The sequence below is a fragment of the Puntigrus tetrazona genome, chromosome 3 (assembly GCF_018831695.1).
Source record: "Puntigrus tetrazona isolate hp1 chromosome 3, ASM1883169v1, whole genome shotgun sequence".
Taxonomy (NCBI): Eukaryota; Metazoa; Chordata; class Actinopteri; order Cypriniformes; family Cyprinidae; genus Puntigrus; species Puntigrus tetrazona.
This window is the reverse complement of record NC_056701.1, coordinates 26022957-26039357: the sequence shown is the minus strand read 5'-3', so window position 1 is coordinate 26039357 and position 16401 is coordinate 26022957. Positions and strand designations below refer to the sequence as shown.

Genomic DNA, 16401 nt, shown 5'->3' with positions numbered 1-16401 from the left:
GTTAGGTCTAGCGAGTATTAGGACGAAGCTAAATATCCGTTCATTTCCTAACTTCGTTAACAAATCCGCCCATTTTTAAACGGGAAGCTGACACGAAGATGCAGCCAGGGGGCGGTTTTATGAAGAAATGTCTGTCGTATTTCATAAACCCCCAAAACAAAGGGAATTTCTGAAATGATATATTGCATCGCTTTAAATATGTGGAGTCTGTATGTGAGCCAGAAGTTTATTATGAGTGAATTATAAATGTGTAAACGCTTTTAGCAGACTTTGGGGTTTTATTTAGTTTTTAAGTCTCTTACTCTTTGAAAGAAATACAATAAAACAGTAATATTGTGAAATATCATTACTATTTAAAATAACTTTCTATTTAAAAACAAAATAAAATAAAAAAATAATAACCGCAATTTCTGCAAAACGGTTTTCAACATTGATAATAATAAATATGTATAATAATAATAATGTTAAAAACAGCTGAAAATATTATTATTATCATTAGTGTTGAAATATTTATTATAATTTTTATTATCATTATTAATAATGTTGAACAGTTATGAAGAGTTAAAATATTTATTATTATTTTCAATGTCGGAAACAGCTAAACATATGTACGTATTATTATTATTATTATTATTGTTCACCAATGTTGAAAACAGTTTTGCACAAATCTAAATATTTCTATTGATTTTGGGATGAAATATGCAATTTGTTTTTAAACAAGAATGTTCCAGTAAATCCTCCATCACCACCAAAATTAGGATGCATTTTCCTATTTTTGGATCATTAAATTGCATTTGCGGACGCTTTAAATGCCCTCGAACGGTGCCTTTTAAACCGTAAAACCGCTTTTTTGCTTGCTCGCAAAAACCTTTAGCGACGAAAAACGCTTTTATTCTTCTGTCTTTGGTAATCCGCACATGATCACGAGAATATGGCCGCCGAAGCCTCATAAACGAGAGTCTCCTCGCTCCCGAGTGAGATCTAATGTTTACCACAGAGACAGACTGAATCCCACAGCCCAACCGCTTCGACGCCTCACCTCACGGAATGACAAGAGCGTTAGTCCGTTAACGAACGATAAATACTCTATTTGACGATTATTAGACAGGAGTGAAAGCAGCGAGCTCTCTAAAGAGAATCATTCTGGCTACATGTGTGCTTAGCTCAGAGTCTGCGGTTACCAAGCTGGACGCTCACAGTGCGGGGGGGTATTAGACGTATAACACCAGCGGGGTTGTAAAGGGACGGGAGGAGCGCTCGGGGGAATGTTTCACAAGGCAAAGAGATTGTCCTCCGTCTGCTGTGTCCTCTTTCGGCCGCTCGCTGGGGGCCGGGGCTCTCCGGCGGGGGCCAGCGGTGAGGCCTGGTCTGCAGCTTTGGCCCGCTCCTCCAAAAACTTGTCGAACTCTGAAGAGACATTATTATAAGATAAAATTAAATCTATTTGATCGAAACGGAAAGTGAACTTGATTAATTGGTAAATATGAATATTATAAATACGGTAGGCTTTTTTATAATTAATGCAAATTTAATCAGTGATGTCAAAACGATTTGCATACATTTATAAACTATTTACATGCATCTACACGTTTATATTTACGTTAGAAATAAATATATTTCATATGTAAAAATATTTTACTGAAATATATACTGTATATGCCAAAAGATGGTCACTGAAATAACTTTAATCTGACAAAAGTAATAATAAATAAAATTCTATATATATATATATTATATATATATATAAATATATATATATATATATATATATATATATATATATATATATATATATATATATATATATATATATTTTTTCTCTCTATAAATAAAAACGCGTGAATGTACGTGCATTTTTATACACAGCAATACACAGATATTATGTGAACAAAAACGTTTTATTTTGGATGAGATTAAGAGATATTTCCGTAACGTACGGATAAGCAGGTAAATCCTAAAACCACCGTACCTTCACTCGTGACTCCTTCCTCGGCCTCTTCACCTTTCTGTGAGAGGAAGTGAAGAGAATGAAATGATCGACCCCTCAGAGACCGCTCAACACAGACTCAACAAGCACCTACCACTCAGCTGGAAAAGCACTTTACAGAGGGACATTTTTAGAAACAGAGGTGCACATGTACGTATGCGTTTCCCTTATTATTTATGACAATAGATCAGTGTCGGGGAGCGATGACATTAACTTAACCAAGTGTGACAATAGGTAAGCTGTTATAGTCTGACAAATACGGCGTGACCATTCGCTTATTTCTTTAGTGAAGTGATTTTATTTCAGTGAATATGTCGGCCCTGTATTCGATGAGGATCGGATTTAAAAAAAAAAAAAAAAAATCTACTGTTTTACAGATTTGCCATCAGCTGTATGTAAATTTACACTACCGGTCAAAATGTGTGCTTGATAATATTTTTAATGTTTATGAAAGTACCAAGGTTGCATTTGTTTGATAAAAAAAAAAATACAGCAAATTTATGAAATTTAAAATAGTTTTCTATTGGAATATGTGTTAAAAATCTAATTTATTCCTGTGATGCAAAGCTGAATTTTCCTCATCATTACTCCTTTTTTTAGTGTCACGTGATCATCTAGAAATCGCTCTAATATGATTAATAAAATTATTCTTCTTATTATCAATGTTCATGTTGCTCTGCTTCATACTTTTGCAGAAATTGCGTATATTTAAATATATATTTTCAGGATTATTGCGTTCATTTAAAATAGAAATGGTTCCTGACATTATAAATGTGTTTGCTGTCACTTTTGAAGGAAATATGGATCAGCTTTTTTTTTTTTTCTCTAAGGTATTATGACTAAATAAAGTATTGGCTGCTTAAAAGCAAACATGGCTCAGTTTTACATCGTAACAAATTTCCTTCGAGATTCTGAATCCCTGTAGTTCCCCAACACTGTTCATCGGACGTACATCACATTTATTGACTACGCGGTTATCTGAATATCGGTACAAACACGACTTCGTAAGATGACGTATAACAACAGATGAAGAAAGCATCCGGCGCCAGCGAGCTGCAACATTCGACAACAACACTCCTCTGTGCATCTGAACCAACCCAACGCCGCAGCTTTGCTAACAGTTCATCCCTAGTTAATGTTCATTAGCGTCACGTGACTGAGTGGCGTATGATGGACCGACAAGGTGATTGGTGGGAATGAACGATTAGTATACTACCGAGGTAGAAGACAAAAAAAGACTCGGTTAAATGAAAGCGAGTACGACGACGACGTGATGTTACCATGGAAACAAAAACAGAGAGAATGGAAATCAAGGTAAAGAAGTCTCACCACATCGGCACAGAGCCACTCCTCAATGTCATCCATGACAGAGGACTGCGATACGGGGATCTATGGAGCAAAGCCATGGACAAACCAAAGACCCCCAAAGCCACGAAAGAACAAAAAAAAAAAAAAGACCCCCGACAAACAAAAACACAAACAATAAAATCACCAGAAGGTCTAGGAGGAAAACAACAACAACAGAAAAATGCAATCGAAGTCAAACCGAGCCAAAACACGCATGCTACGCTCTCTCTCACTCACTCACACACACACACACACACACACACACACACACACACACACACACACACACACACACACACACACACACACTATGTGGCTTGCACATAGAACTGGAGCAACACTGTTTCACATGCTGTGAGGGTGAAAAATGAAAAGACACTGAAGGAATGAATGAATAGAGAAGCGTTTATGATCAAGAACACAGGATTGTGGTGAAAGACTGCGTGACAGAAGCTCTTTAATCAGAGCTTGATGACAGCGGCACAAGAGCTCCCTCTACAGTCGACATTATGGACAGGATTGGTCGTACTTTGTACATTATTATTATTATTATTTAAAAAAAATCAAAGGCAAGATCCACAAGAAAGTGTGACATTTCTTCTATCTGTTAAAAATCAAGGTAAATGATTTATTTACCTGTATGAAATTTGTTTTGTGGACATATTTTAATTGCAGAAATGAATGACTTTCCTTTACGAGAGTGACGAGAGACATCACAAAAGCAGCCAAACAATAATATAATAAAATATATAAATAAAAATATGCATTCATTCATATTTATTTAGTGCCAGGTTATATTTTCTGGTTATTTTGATTAAGTTTAATCTACAAATGTGAGAAGAGGACTCATTCGGATTAGAATATAGTGAATTAATGAGGTGAGGAGGAGAGTTTTTCTATGTGACGGTCAATAGAAGTGATAAGACACGGGACGGCATAAAGCCTGCTCACACTGACAGCGACTTTACTCACACTACCATTCAGAAGTTTGGGGACAGTAAGATTTATTTATCATATTGGATTCTTCAGACACTTAATATGCTTCTAATATTGCACAACATTCTATTTCAAATGTTCTTTAAAATGTATTCATTAAAAAGATTCCGAGGAAAAAAAAAATACTACAAAAATATTAAGCCATACAAATATTTCCAACATTGATACTAACTATCAGAATGATTTTTGAAGGATCTGAAGACTAATAATTAAAAAAATATATATATATATATATATATATATATATATATATATATATATATATATATATATATATATATATATATATATACACATACACTAATTTTTTTTTTTTTTTTTTTTTTTATGTTTTCGGTCAAATAAAGACAGCATAAAAACTTCCTACAAACCCTACCCTTTTGAACGGTAGTGCATTTTTTCAATGTGTTGGGTGCCGTAATGTTACTGATGGGCTGAACACTAAACCTAACATTCTCCTGTAGGAGACGGATCTTAATTTCTTATTGGAATTGCAGATTATTTGTTGAAGTTAAACTTTGTTGCACCCCCGGACACATCCACACACCGCATCGTCAACAGTCACCGCTGCTCATGTTACCTGGAATCAGCAGCCCTCGATAAAAACGACTGACTTCAGGGAACTTTACAGTGTGAAACTTTTATCAGTGTGAACGTCTCTGGAACCTTCCATGAGAGCAGGGCCGGTTTTAATTCTGTTAATTCGTGTTAAAGACCAGGGTCTAGCTAGAAATGAAACGTATGAGATGAAATCTACTGATTTTTCACTGAAAAAAAAAAAAAAAAAAAAGGGGTTTCCTACCTGTGACGAACAATGTAAATGGGGTGATGAAGAAATTCACAGTAAAAGGAACAGAGCAAAGAGAAGAGCCAAGAAACGGCCCTAGAGCCACTCAAGAGATTCTGAAGGAAAAGAGGCCGTGTTTCCCATCATGTAAAATAAAAACGTGACTTTCTCAGCAATGGGTGCTCTGCAGTGAATGGGTGCCGTCAGAACGAGAGTCCAAACAGCTGATAAAAACGTCACGATAATCCACAGCACTCCAGTCCATCAGTTAACATGAACAGCTGCATGTTTGTAAAAAAAAAAAAATCTATCTATTGTGGACACACAACAAATATAGCCAAAAAAAAAAGTCTGAATAATGGATTTGTTTCCTAAAAGACAGCTTTTTAATTCATAAGAAGTGAATTGATGGACTGGACTGGTGTGGACCGCCTGTGGATTATTGTGATGTTTGCCGATCTTCTGACGGCACCCATTCACTGCAGAAAGTAACGTAATGCCACATTTCATCAAATCTGTTCTGATAAAGAAACAAATCTCATCCACGTCTTGGATGGCCTGAGGGTGAATACATTCATTTTTTTTGGGTGAAGCTTTCAATTTAAGGCTCATCAGCCAAAAATCCATTCTCCTCCAGATAAAACGAATGTAGTTTTTACTTATTTAACCCGACCGCTGCGCTCCATACCTTTATAGCGCTTCTGCGTAGTTTGAAAGCGGTTGTCGTTATAAAAATCTCACGAAAAAGAGACGTTTTCTTGGAAAAGCAGTGGCACAGAACTTTGGAACGACGTGAGGGCGGGTAAATAAAACCAGATTTTTCGTGTTTGGCTGATCTCCTCCGCAGCGTATCAGATCAGGATCACGGGAGCGCCTCTCCCTTTTACTGTGGGTATGTTTTAGTGGTGGTGGGAGGCGAGGGATGGAGAGCGAGGTCAGGGCTGAGTGGACGGACGTGGGTGGACACGGGGGGGACAGTGGTTCTGGTGAAATCCTCACCATTCCTTGGGTAATGAGCCAGCTGTCTATGGGCTCCAACTCAGCGTTAGGACCTTTTACATTCGGCTAAATCAACAACAGAAAACACCTTACAGATGTGAAGAAGAAGAAGAAGAAGAACAAAGCACCCACCACAAACACATAGACCTCCATCTTCAGAAGAACTGAAGCGGGTGTCATTTAAGGCAAGGGAAAGTAACTCCGAGTCAATGAACTAAGGTAGATGGAGTGGAGAAACAAACAAACAAAGAGGGGAAAAAGGTGTAAACTTTGACCCATGGGCTGATTGCTATGAGGTGCACCTCGAAACCACGTCCGTTATGTAACCTTGGATGATTTCTACATATGTCTGGAACCAGAGATACAATCGGTCTATAACGATTTCCTAATATCCCTCAAAGATTTCATAACAATACTTTGCTCAAAAACACCTCTAACAGAATAATAAGGGATCATATGTAAGAGCTGGTGCTCCTTTTGTACCCAGATGTATGCATTTATTCATGAATAAATATAAAACGATACACACGATAATTTGAACACACCACTTGACTGATGACGATCACATGTGAATTCAGTTTAAATTCATTGTAATTAAATTCAAAGGGGTTTTTTTGTCAAGATGATAAAACTGTCCTTATTTCATAATGGGAAAAAGCCTCATTGAAGGAATTGATTTCTTAAAGGGATAGTTCACCCAACAATGAAAACTCTGTAATTGATTACTCACCCTCATTTTTTTCCAAACCCAAGCCCATCCTTCGTTCCCCTTCATATTTTGGATGAAATCGAAGAGCTTTCTGACGCGAAAGGTAGCAAAGACATTGTTGAAATATTCTATGTGACGCCATCGGTTCAATCTTACTTTCGTGAATCTATGAGAATCATTTTGTGTGCAAAGAAAATGATAAATAACGTCAGTCAACAATTTCCGATGTCACACGGACTATTTTAACAATGTCATTACTACCTTTCTGGGTTAAAAAGCTCTCGGATTTCATCAAGAACATCTTCATTTGTGTTCAGAAGATGAACGAACGTCTTCCAGGTTTGAGGGTGAGTAATTAATGAATCAAATAGAGAGTCATTTTTGGGTGAACTATACCTTTAAAAGAATGAAAACCTTATAAAATAGTGCTTTAATATCTAATGTTCTCAAAATGTTGTGTTATGTTGTGGTGTGGCCACGACAAAGATCTAGTTTTCCTTTATTGCAGGCACCATTATTTGTCACTGACCCCTTACACAAAAAAAGGTACAGTACAAAAGCTGTCACTGGGGCAATGTCCTTTACAAAAAGTACTGATATGTGCAATATATGGTACAAACATCAGTTTGGGTTATCACCCCAGAGACGGCTCTGTGCCTTTAGACACTCAGAACAACTATAATGCCATTATATTTAACGGTGGCTAATTCAAAATATCACATTTTACTTACAGCAACAATTTTTGTAGTGGTACTTTGTAAGGAATATACGTAGCACTATATATAGTCTCATGAAGGCGGCAACTAATACTCTTTCATGAAGACCTCACAGGAAGAACAAGAGCATTTTAATGCCGAAAGTGACAATGGCATGCAAAGACAAAGAAATGGGTTAAATTTGCCATTCGAAATTAGCGCGATTCCCCACCTTCTGAGAAACAACGAGGTTTAAGTTAAGTATTAACATGCAGTGATCACAATTCATCACCATTAATACCCATGCTGTAAGAAACTCACCCCAGTGGCATTTTGCTGTCTGATGTCCAAAGCGGATGCCAGGCCCACCAGAGCCTGAGGTTCTTCATATTTAACGCTGGAAGTAAGCAGAGAGGATAGTTTGGAGATGTTGGTTTTTTTTTTTTTGTGGTTTGCTTGTAGCGGTGTGGAAATGGCACTCACTTTTTGCGCTGGTCGGCCAGAGAGCTGGACCTGGTGTGGGCGAACATGTCAAAGTCGTCCTGAGGGTTGTGAGCGCTCAGAGAGCTGAGAGTGCCGCTGACGCTGTCTGCACCCACATCTACCAGAAGGAAATCACGGCGTTGATTACTTTACCGTTTATGAATATGGATTTAAATCAACTGACTTTAAGGTTCGTTGGCTGTATTTAATCCATGTTGCTATCCTAATTAGGATGCGCGTGTGAGGCCCTCACCGAGTCCAGCAAGCTGCGTGGAGAGAGACGCTGCAGCAGGAGCAGGGGGAGCGGGCTGAAGGGTGGATGTGGGTGTACGAGTGGGTGTAGTGCTGACCCGAGGAGTGACCACTGCTGGAGAAGCAGGACCCAGATCTATTAGATTATCCTCCTCTGAAGCCTCATTCAGGACCTGTGCATTCACAATACACGCTTGGTTATCAATCAGAATCAAAGCAACTCGCTTTTACTTCACCTGTTACGTAGCACATATATATGGCAGTCGTTCGTGGATTCGTTCAGATTGATGGCTCACTGAATCATCGATTAAGAAACACTGATTCGTAATGAAACGCCACTGCGTGTCGATCTGAGACGCACAACATTTCTTCTAAGCCCTTCTAACACCTTTGGCCCACCTACGTATATTAGTTTTCAGGTAAAAAATGTCTATGTAACTGATGTTTGTCTTTCTACCAGCCAGTGATAATTCTGCAAGAAAAGTGTTTATAGTAACACATGCAACTCTCATGTGCATCTGACTGACAGAACCGTGCTGATATTTCATTAATTTTCTAATGCGTTACTCCCAACACTGTACATAATAAATAAATAAAAAAACATTTTAGATGGAAAATTTTGGATGCAATTAATCAAAATTAATCATTTGATAGCACTAATGCAATTAATCATATCCAACAAAATAAATATATATATATATATATATATATATATATATATATATATATATATATTTTTTTTATTATTTTATTTAACATACTTTAATAATAGTAATATTTATATATCCTGATTTACCATACTTTATGTTAATAACATTCGTTAAATGAAATGTAAGAAACCTGCAAATTCACATACAAAGGAGAGGAGTATACTTTTTTTTATGGAAAGGCTATAAAATTGAGAGACAGTCAGCCATGATTTACCACTCCACTTCACTCACATCTACACAACAGAGATGCATTATACTTGCCTCTCTCAGCTAAGCATCATGCAAACAAGGAAATAAAATAACGTAAAAAAAACAAAAAAAAAAACATGAGCATGCAATTAACAGACACATATTAATCACAGGACATATGTGTATACCATACAAGAAACAATAAAATACTCAACAAAGACAAACAAATAAAAGACAAACATTACAGTATTTTAAGAAGACAGTACTGCAGTATCAAACTCACCCCGTTGTTTTGTGCTGCTCTGCCTACTCTGTATCTCTCATACCTGTGAAAGATCAAAAACACGATGGAGATGAAAGAGACGTGAACGCGTTTTCAGACCCTGTGCGCTCTGCTCCAAAGCAAAGGGCAGGAAATCAAAGCGAAAACCTGAGCGGAGTGAAGTCAGAGCTTCCTCCGAGAGCCGTTAGATAAAGGCAGACGGGAGAAACTTGACGGACACGTCTTCTCACCTCTCGTAACGCAGGAAGATGTTGTTTAAATCATCGTTGACGTGCAGCAGCTCTTCGGTGACCTCTTCATTAGACACGCGGGAGATGAGCTCCACTACTCTGTGCTGCATGGCTCGACACGTCCTGTTCAGCTCCTGACGCACAACATGCAGTCGAGATCATTACGGACAAGTAGAGAAAGTACAGTACAAACCTACACAACGCACAGAACAGACGTGCGGTGGATGAGCTGCTTGTCTGTTTTAAAACACTGTATCGCTACACCCTCTGGTGGTGCTGTTTAGATTGAAAATATCTATGTTCTCTATTAAGAACACGAACATTTTTGTGGCGAAGAAAGGAGGACGGGAAGTTGCATGCTGGATTAGAACCCATAAAGCCAACATGAGCACCGCAGAGGTCCGAGAAAGCTAAGCTAACCGCTAGACCACAGATCAGCTGGATTTCATTTGTGTTCAGCTGCTCTAGGTAAAAATACGGCGTTGTTTATACGCCGGGGGAGAACTCTCCGACCTGGAGTAGCTCGAGGTCAGAGGCGTCTTCTTGGCCCGGCACCATCTCTGTCAGCATCTCCGACATCACTTTAATATTCCCACGCACAACGTCCAGCTCACTTCTCAGCCTTGCGATCTGTACACACAAACAAAACGCTTCCACATCAGCAAAAACAGCAATATTGTCGAATATTTTACGCAATTTAAAAGAAACTGCGAATATATTGTAAGACGTAATTTATTCCTGTGATGCAAAGCTGAATATTATAGCATCATTACTTCAGTCTTCAGCGTCACATGACCCTTCAGAAACCAGTCTAAAATGCTGATTTGCTGCTTAAGAAGCTTTTCTTAATACACAGTTGCAGCTTAATATTTTTGTGGAAACCGTGATGCTTTGACACTAAATATTTTTTAAAAACATAAATGTCTTTACGGTCACTTTTGACCAATTTAGTGCACGCTTGCTTAATGCCCCAAACTTTATTCACAGTAAAGCATTATTCAGAAAAATCTACGCTCATCTGTGTTTTAGTCCAAGTCCTGACAGCGAAGTGAAATGTTATGTCGCTTTGCGTTTGCCGTGAATGGAACAAGTGATCCAGATTGATTGTTGTTGCGGTATCTTGGTATCTTAAGATGCAGTGTAAGTCAGCTCATTGGTTTTGGAACGGGTTTGAACACAGCCTTAACACTGAATACAGCAAAGCCTATCCTGAGGTGTGTGCGACCTGCTCTGGGTTTGCTGTGATGGGTCCTGATACGGGTGGGATCTGGGCGGGGTTGAAGTCAGCTGTGGCGGCAGCTGCAGGTGTAGGGCCCGTCTGAGACGCCGCGTTTGGCTGAGCAGACGCTCTGTACTTGTGCGTGCCTGGATCTACCTCTGGGACACCCTAGAACGACAAACGAGACAGAATGAAGCCAAATGAACGAAATCGTATCGAAGAGCCTGGTGTGGGCGGAAGCTGTGCGGTTTCTGACCCGCTGTGGCGTGTGGATGGGCGACAAAGCATCCAGGTCTGCCATCGGGAACTCAATTCCTTTCCTCTTCAGCTCCTCGTAAATGTGCACGACTCCAGTGAGGTCCGGGCTGCTCCTGAAGGCATCTGCCCAAGCCTGGGCCCGAAACACAAAGACAGAGAAAGGCCATCGGTTCAGGTGGAACTATCCAACAGGAAGGCATTTTTTTACAAAAATAGCTAAATGAATATAAAGTGCGAGAGTTAGAGGGTCAAGCAAACAAATAGATGAAATACTGTCAAATCAAAAACTAAAATAAAAATAAAATAAAGACGATTCTGTGTAACAATTTTAAAATGTAACCAATTGGTTTGAGACAGTTAAATGCAGCTATGCTCTGTATACCATCAAGGAAGCTGTCAGCGATCTACTCTAAACTGAGTCAATCTGATTAAGTAATGGCTTCCAGTCAACTAGAATTAATGCAATCCCACGCAGCCTCACAGACCAAGTCCATCAGACCTAGTTTCCAGCCCGCACCCATTCTGAATGAAAATGCTGTGGTGGTTTCACTGCAGAAACAAAGAAAGAGCGGAGGAGGAAGTTCGCTTCACTCAGTTCACCTGAATCAGTGACAGCACTTTGTCCTGTACTATAGCCGGAGGGTTGGTCTTCGGAGTGATGATCTTCACCAAGATGCCTTCGATGAAATCTCTATTGGCGACGTGGACGTGAAAACGGTGGCCGCAGTTTTTCACGCAAGTCTCCAGAACCTAGAAAAGACAATTATACAAGCAGCTAACGTTACTGGTTATTTAGACTAAAGCTAAAGCTCCCACACAAAACAGGAACTTAATGCATTCAAATCCTCACAAAAACCTTCTTCAAATTTCAAAATAGCCTCAGGCATGCCTGAAGGTGGGGGGTTTACAAAGTACTCAGCTGTCATTAACGATTAACGCCGCAAAGCAGCAGACTAAACACCAGATTTTGCTCCTCCACCTTCATTTATGACGTTTTATGACTTCATTAAGGGTTTATGTGAATGTCCAGCACAGTGTCACTCACGGTAAGAGCCAGCATCACTTCACGGAAGTTCCTGTTGCCGTTGAGCCTCTTTTTTCACCATACGCATGGCATCTTTAGGCCTGTGAGAGCACACAGTTTAGATGATTTATCAACAGCTTAAAGGCTTCTTCCCACCAAGAATAATTATAACGCTAACACATGCACAGCAGAAATTAACAATATATTTATTTAAAGCTTAGGTTTTAGTTGTGTTCTGTCAACATTACAGGACACACTTTGAATTTTGATTGGCTGTCAATGTTTTCAGCATTCATTGGTTGGAAAAAAAAATACTCTACTTTCTAAATGACTCCACTGTTCTCTTTTATTGTATTTTAAGAAAAATAAAAATAATAATAATAATAATAATAATATTATTACACACACACACACACACATATACATATATATATATATATATATATATATATATATATATATATATATATATATATATATATATATATATATATATATATGTCTGTGTGTAATAATATTATTATTTTTATTTTTTTTTCTTATATATATATATATATATATATATATAGGGTCCATTGACACAGAGGAGAAGAAATTGCTAAATCTTTATTTTGGTTTTTTTTTTGGAGCACAAAAGACATTCTCGTAGTTTTATAATGTAATAAATGAACCTCTGATCTCACATGGACTATTTTACCGATGTCCTTACATTTCTAGGTCTCGACTGCTTTCAATTGTCTTACGGTCTCTGAAGGGTCAGCAAGCTCTCAGATTCCATCTAGAATATCTTAATTTGTGTTCTAAAGATGAACAAATGTCTTACGGGTTTGGAACGACATGAGACTTAGACAGACTTAGAGCTACATATATGAACACACTCTGTAGAAGCAGCTGTATAACATATTGACCATTTCCAGTTGTATTGCTCAGACGTTGGGATTTGAACAATGGCCGAGAAGTAGCTACAGTTCAAAATTGTTTCGTGTTTTCGAGTTGTGCATTTCAGCATGAGTGGACCGACCAATCAGTATTTAGGATCATAACATGCAATTAAGCAGAGCACTCTGTGAGCTCAAGATAGGAATTAAAAGACTCAATCCGACCAGACAGCACCAAAGCACCACTACTGAAAGCCCTCTTACAAACACACTGTAATTAATTGCCAGGAAGTTCATCAACTTCCAGCTTTGTTGTTTTTTCCCCCCATGGTGGGATCAAAGCTCCCATATCTCCGAGCCTTTATAAGTAAGAACAACAACATTGGCAACTGAAAACTGAACTCAACGTAGAGACGATTTAATTGTTAAAATGAATTATAGGGGAAATTATGCTCAATATCTCACCATATTTAAAAGAAGCAATTAGCATTTATGATAATGCCATGAGGATGTCCGCCGTCTGACTTGTCTTAAAAAGGAAATTTGCTCAGATTTAAATAGCATACTCGCTCGCTAAGTACTACTTTTGAATAAGTACCTTGCAACCAATAAAATATATAGATGAATAAAATTTGCTATGCGGTCATTGTTCACAAATCCTCTAAAAACTGGAATCAGTCCGGTTCGGTTTTTTAATGAATAGCTACATTTTTACATACTGTTTTTCACCTACTGGATACTAAGGAAGTTAGTCATCACGTGCAGAAACGTCGATCACAGAGAAGGAACTACAGCAATACTATCTTGCATTATGGGAATTACCCAATAGCAGAAGTGAAAATCCAAACTGCATGACACAGAACGGACCGGCAATTTGAGTAATACGCTTTCTATCAATACGGTAAGTCTACACTGTTCTAGTCCAAATGTGCACTTAATCTGGCATAATCCGTTCGAAGAGGCATCTACACAAATGATAAAGGAATCGTTAAAAAGCAAGGAAGATTGTTTACATTTTTGAAAACACCCACAATTTTGAATGCAACAATAAAAAAAACCCCAGCCTAAACAGAGGAGAGCACTGTTTTCCCCTCACACAGAACAGAGACTAGCCTGTAGTGCCAGTCTGACCACAGAGTGTGTGTGTGTGTGTGTGTGTGTGTGTGTGTGTGTGAGAGAGAGATAGAGAGAAACAGACAGAGTGAAGAATCATATGGAGTATAAACAGCACTCTGAAAAGGCTCTGCGTATACCTGGTATGAACATTAATCTCAGGTGAACCAGTCACAAACGATCAACCGAGATACAGTTACCAAATAAAACTGTACTGTGACTGCTTGTGACTGTTACCTGACTACATACAGCACCTTTATAAAGTTTTGGGGTCAATAAGATTTTTTTTTTTATTATTATTTAATAGTTTTATTTATAAAAGCTGCATTAAATCGACCAAATATGACACCGAATGCATTTGTAATATTAAAAAAAATGCTTTTCCTATTCATAAAGGAAACCTTAAAACTATAATTGCTGTCAAACAATTAATCGGGATTAATTGCATCCAAAATAAATGTTTTTGTTTATATAATACATGCGTGCGCGCTTTGTATATTTAGTATGTAAATACACACTTGCAGCAAATAAATTTCTATATATTTATAATCATAATAGTTTTTCTTTAGCAAATCAGCATATCATAGTGAAGACCGAGATACTGATGGGGGAAAAAAAAGCTGTGTCATTGCAAGAATAAATTACATTTTATTAATCGTAATAAAACGTTTGAATAATATTTGTGTTAGGATTGTAATATTTCGCAATATGTTTCATTGTATTTTTTGATCAAATATATACAGAAACCATTAACACCATTTCTTGATGAAGCTTAGTGAGAAAAATAATAATTGTTATATATATATATATATATATATATATATATATATATATATGTCAGGGCCGTGTGAGACTGTGAGAAGAGTCAGTGAGAGTCATCAGCAGGCGCTGTGTGTGTGTGTGTGTGTGTGTGTGTGTGTGTGTGTGGAGTGTGTGTCTCTCACCCTTCCTCAGTCTCATTGATGATGTCACAGATCTCCATGTTGAGCGTCAGTCTTCATTCTGCAGGGAGCCATCTGTGGCTTTCTCTGGGAGAAACATACCACACACACAGATCAGCAGGTCGTCTCAATCGCTGACACAAACAAACACACGCAAGACAAAACACTTAATCCCCGGCGGCTCAGCAACACACGGCCGGTCACATGACCCCGATCTCACTGCTCCCGACTCATCTCACGTACAATCAAACTAAAAAGTGAGGATTAGACAAAATCAGTTCCTCCCACGGTCAGTCTAACAAATATATGACGGGTTTATTAGCAAAAAACAGATTTTTCAGTTTTCAAAAATCATGTTTTTTTTTCATCGTGCATTTCATTTCCAATTCACCTCGATCAAACTGAGCCGAGATATTTTGATTAGGTACAAAATTGCAAAAAACCTAAATTAAAACGTAATAAAAACTAACATAATAAAAAACAAGATAGTTTTAAAAATCTGGATTATTTGTTTTCGATTTAATTTTAGTTCCGGCTTTTCTAAAATAACTAAAAAATAAAAAAATTAAATAAAATAAATAAAAATATAAATATATATAAAAAAATATATAAAATGATAAGATACAACAAAGTTAGAAAAATTATAAAATCGAAAATGAAAATGTAAGCTACGTGCAACCTCACTGATACTTAAAGGCACGCGGTCACAAAAATGAGAGATGCAACACTTCTTTCTGAGACGCTATAGGACAAGATCAGCGTCTAGCAGAAGAGCTTTACTGAGGCTTGACCTGAACTGACCGGGCCTGGGTGATTATTTCATTGTCAGATGTCATTTTCCTCGCTGCTGAGGCTTCAAGTCAAACTCCATTGTGTTTTTTTAGTTAGAAAAAGGCGCAATAGGACAGCGAGTAGTACTTTTCCGACGCAGAACAAACCAGCACCGGTTCAGTATCACGGTCTCCTTTAGAGGAGAGTGTGATGAAACCCGGTCTTTGTAATTAGCCGTGAAGTAACATGGGTGTGATTCTCGTACAGCTTGCAGCTGCAAAAATGTGCTTTCTATGCTGCAGCCTGTTTCCGAGAACACGTGCGAAATAAAAAGTCCGAAATGAAATGAAATATGAAAAACGAGCAAAGATTCAGCATTAGGGATGGACCGAATGTTCGCAAACCGAAAACAACAAAAACAGCTATAATAACTGAAAAGACCGAATGAATTATGCCGAACAATGACTAACGTGATCAGATGAGAAGAGGAAGGGTGGCTGGTTACTGTCTTATGACTGAATTAGTAAATG

The 16401-nt window shown here is 37.9% G+C and overlaps 1 protein-coding gene across 1 annotated transcript; it reads right to left on the bottom strand.

Moving 5' to 3' along the window:
* Window positions 1–464: 464 nt before the first annotated feature.
* Window positions 465–15141, bottom strand: LOC122341388 (TOM1-like protein 2). The gene is given in 16 exon segments (XM_043234719.1): window positions 465–1407; window positions 1970–2006; window positions 3317–3376; window positions 6117–6182; window positions 7842–7917; window positions 8004–8121; window positions 8257–8428; window positions 9438–9480; window positions 9668–9801; window positions 10181–10297; window positions 10893–11054; window positions 11143–11277; window positions 11745–11894; window positions 12190–12243; window positions 12245–12269; window positions 15104–15141. Coding segments are annotated over 16 exon segments (1524 nt in total). The 3' UTR covers window positions 465–1270.
* Between the last annotated feature and the right edge of the window lie 1260 nt (window positions 15142–16401).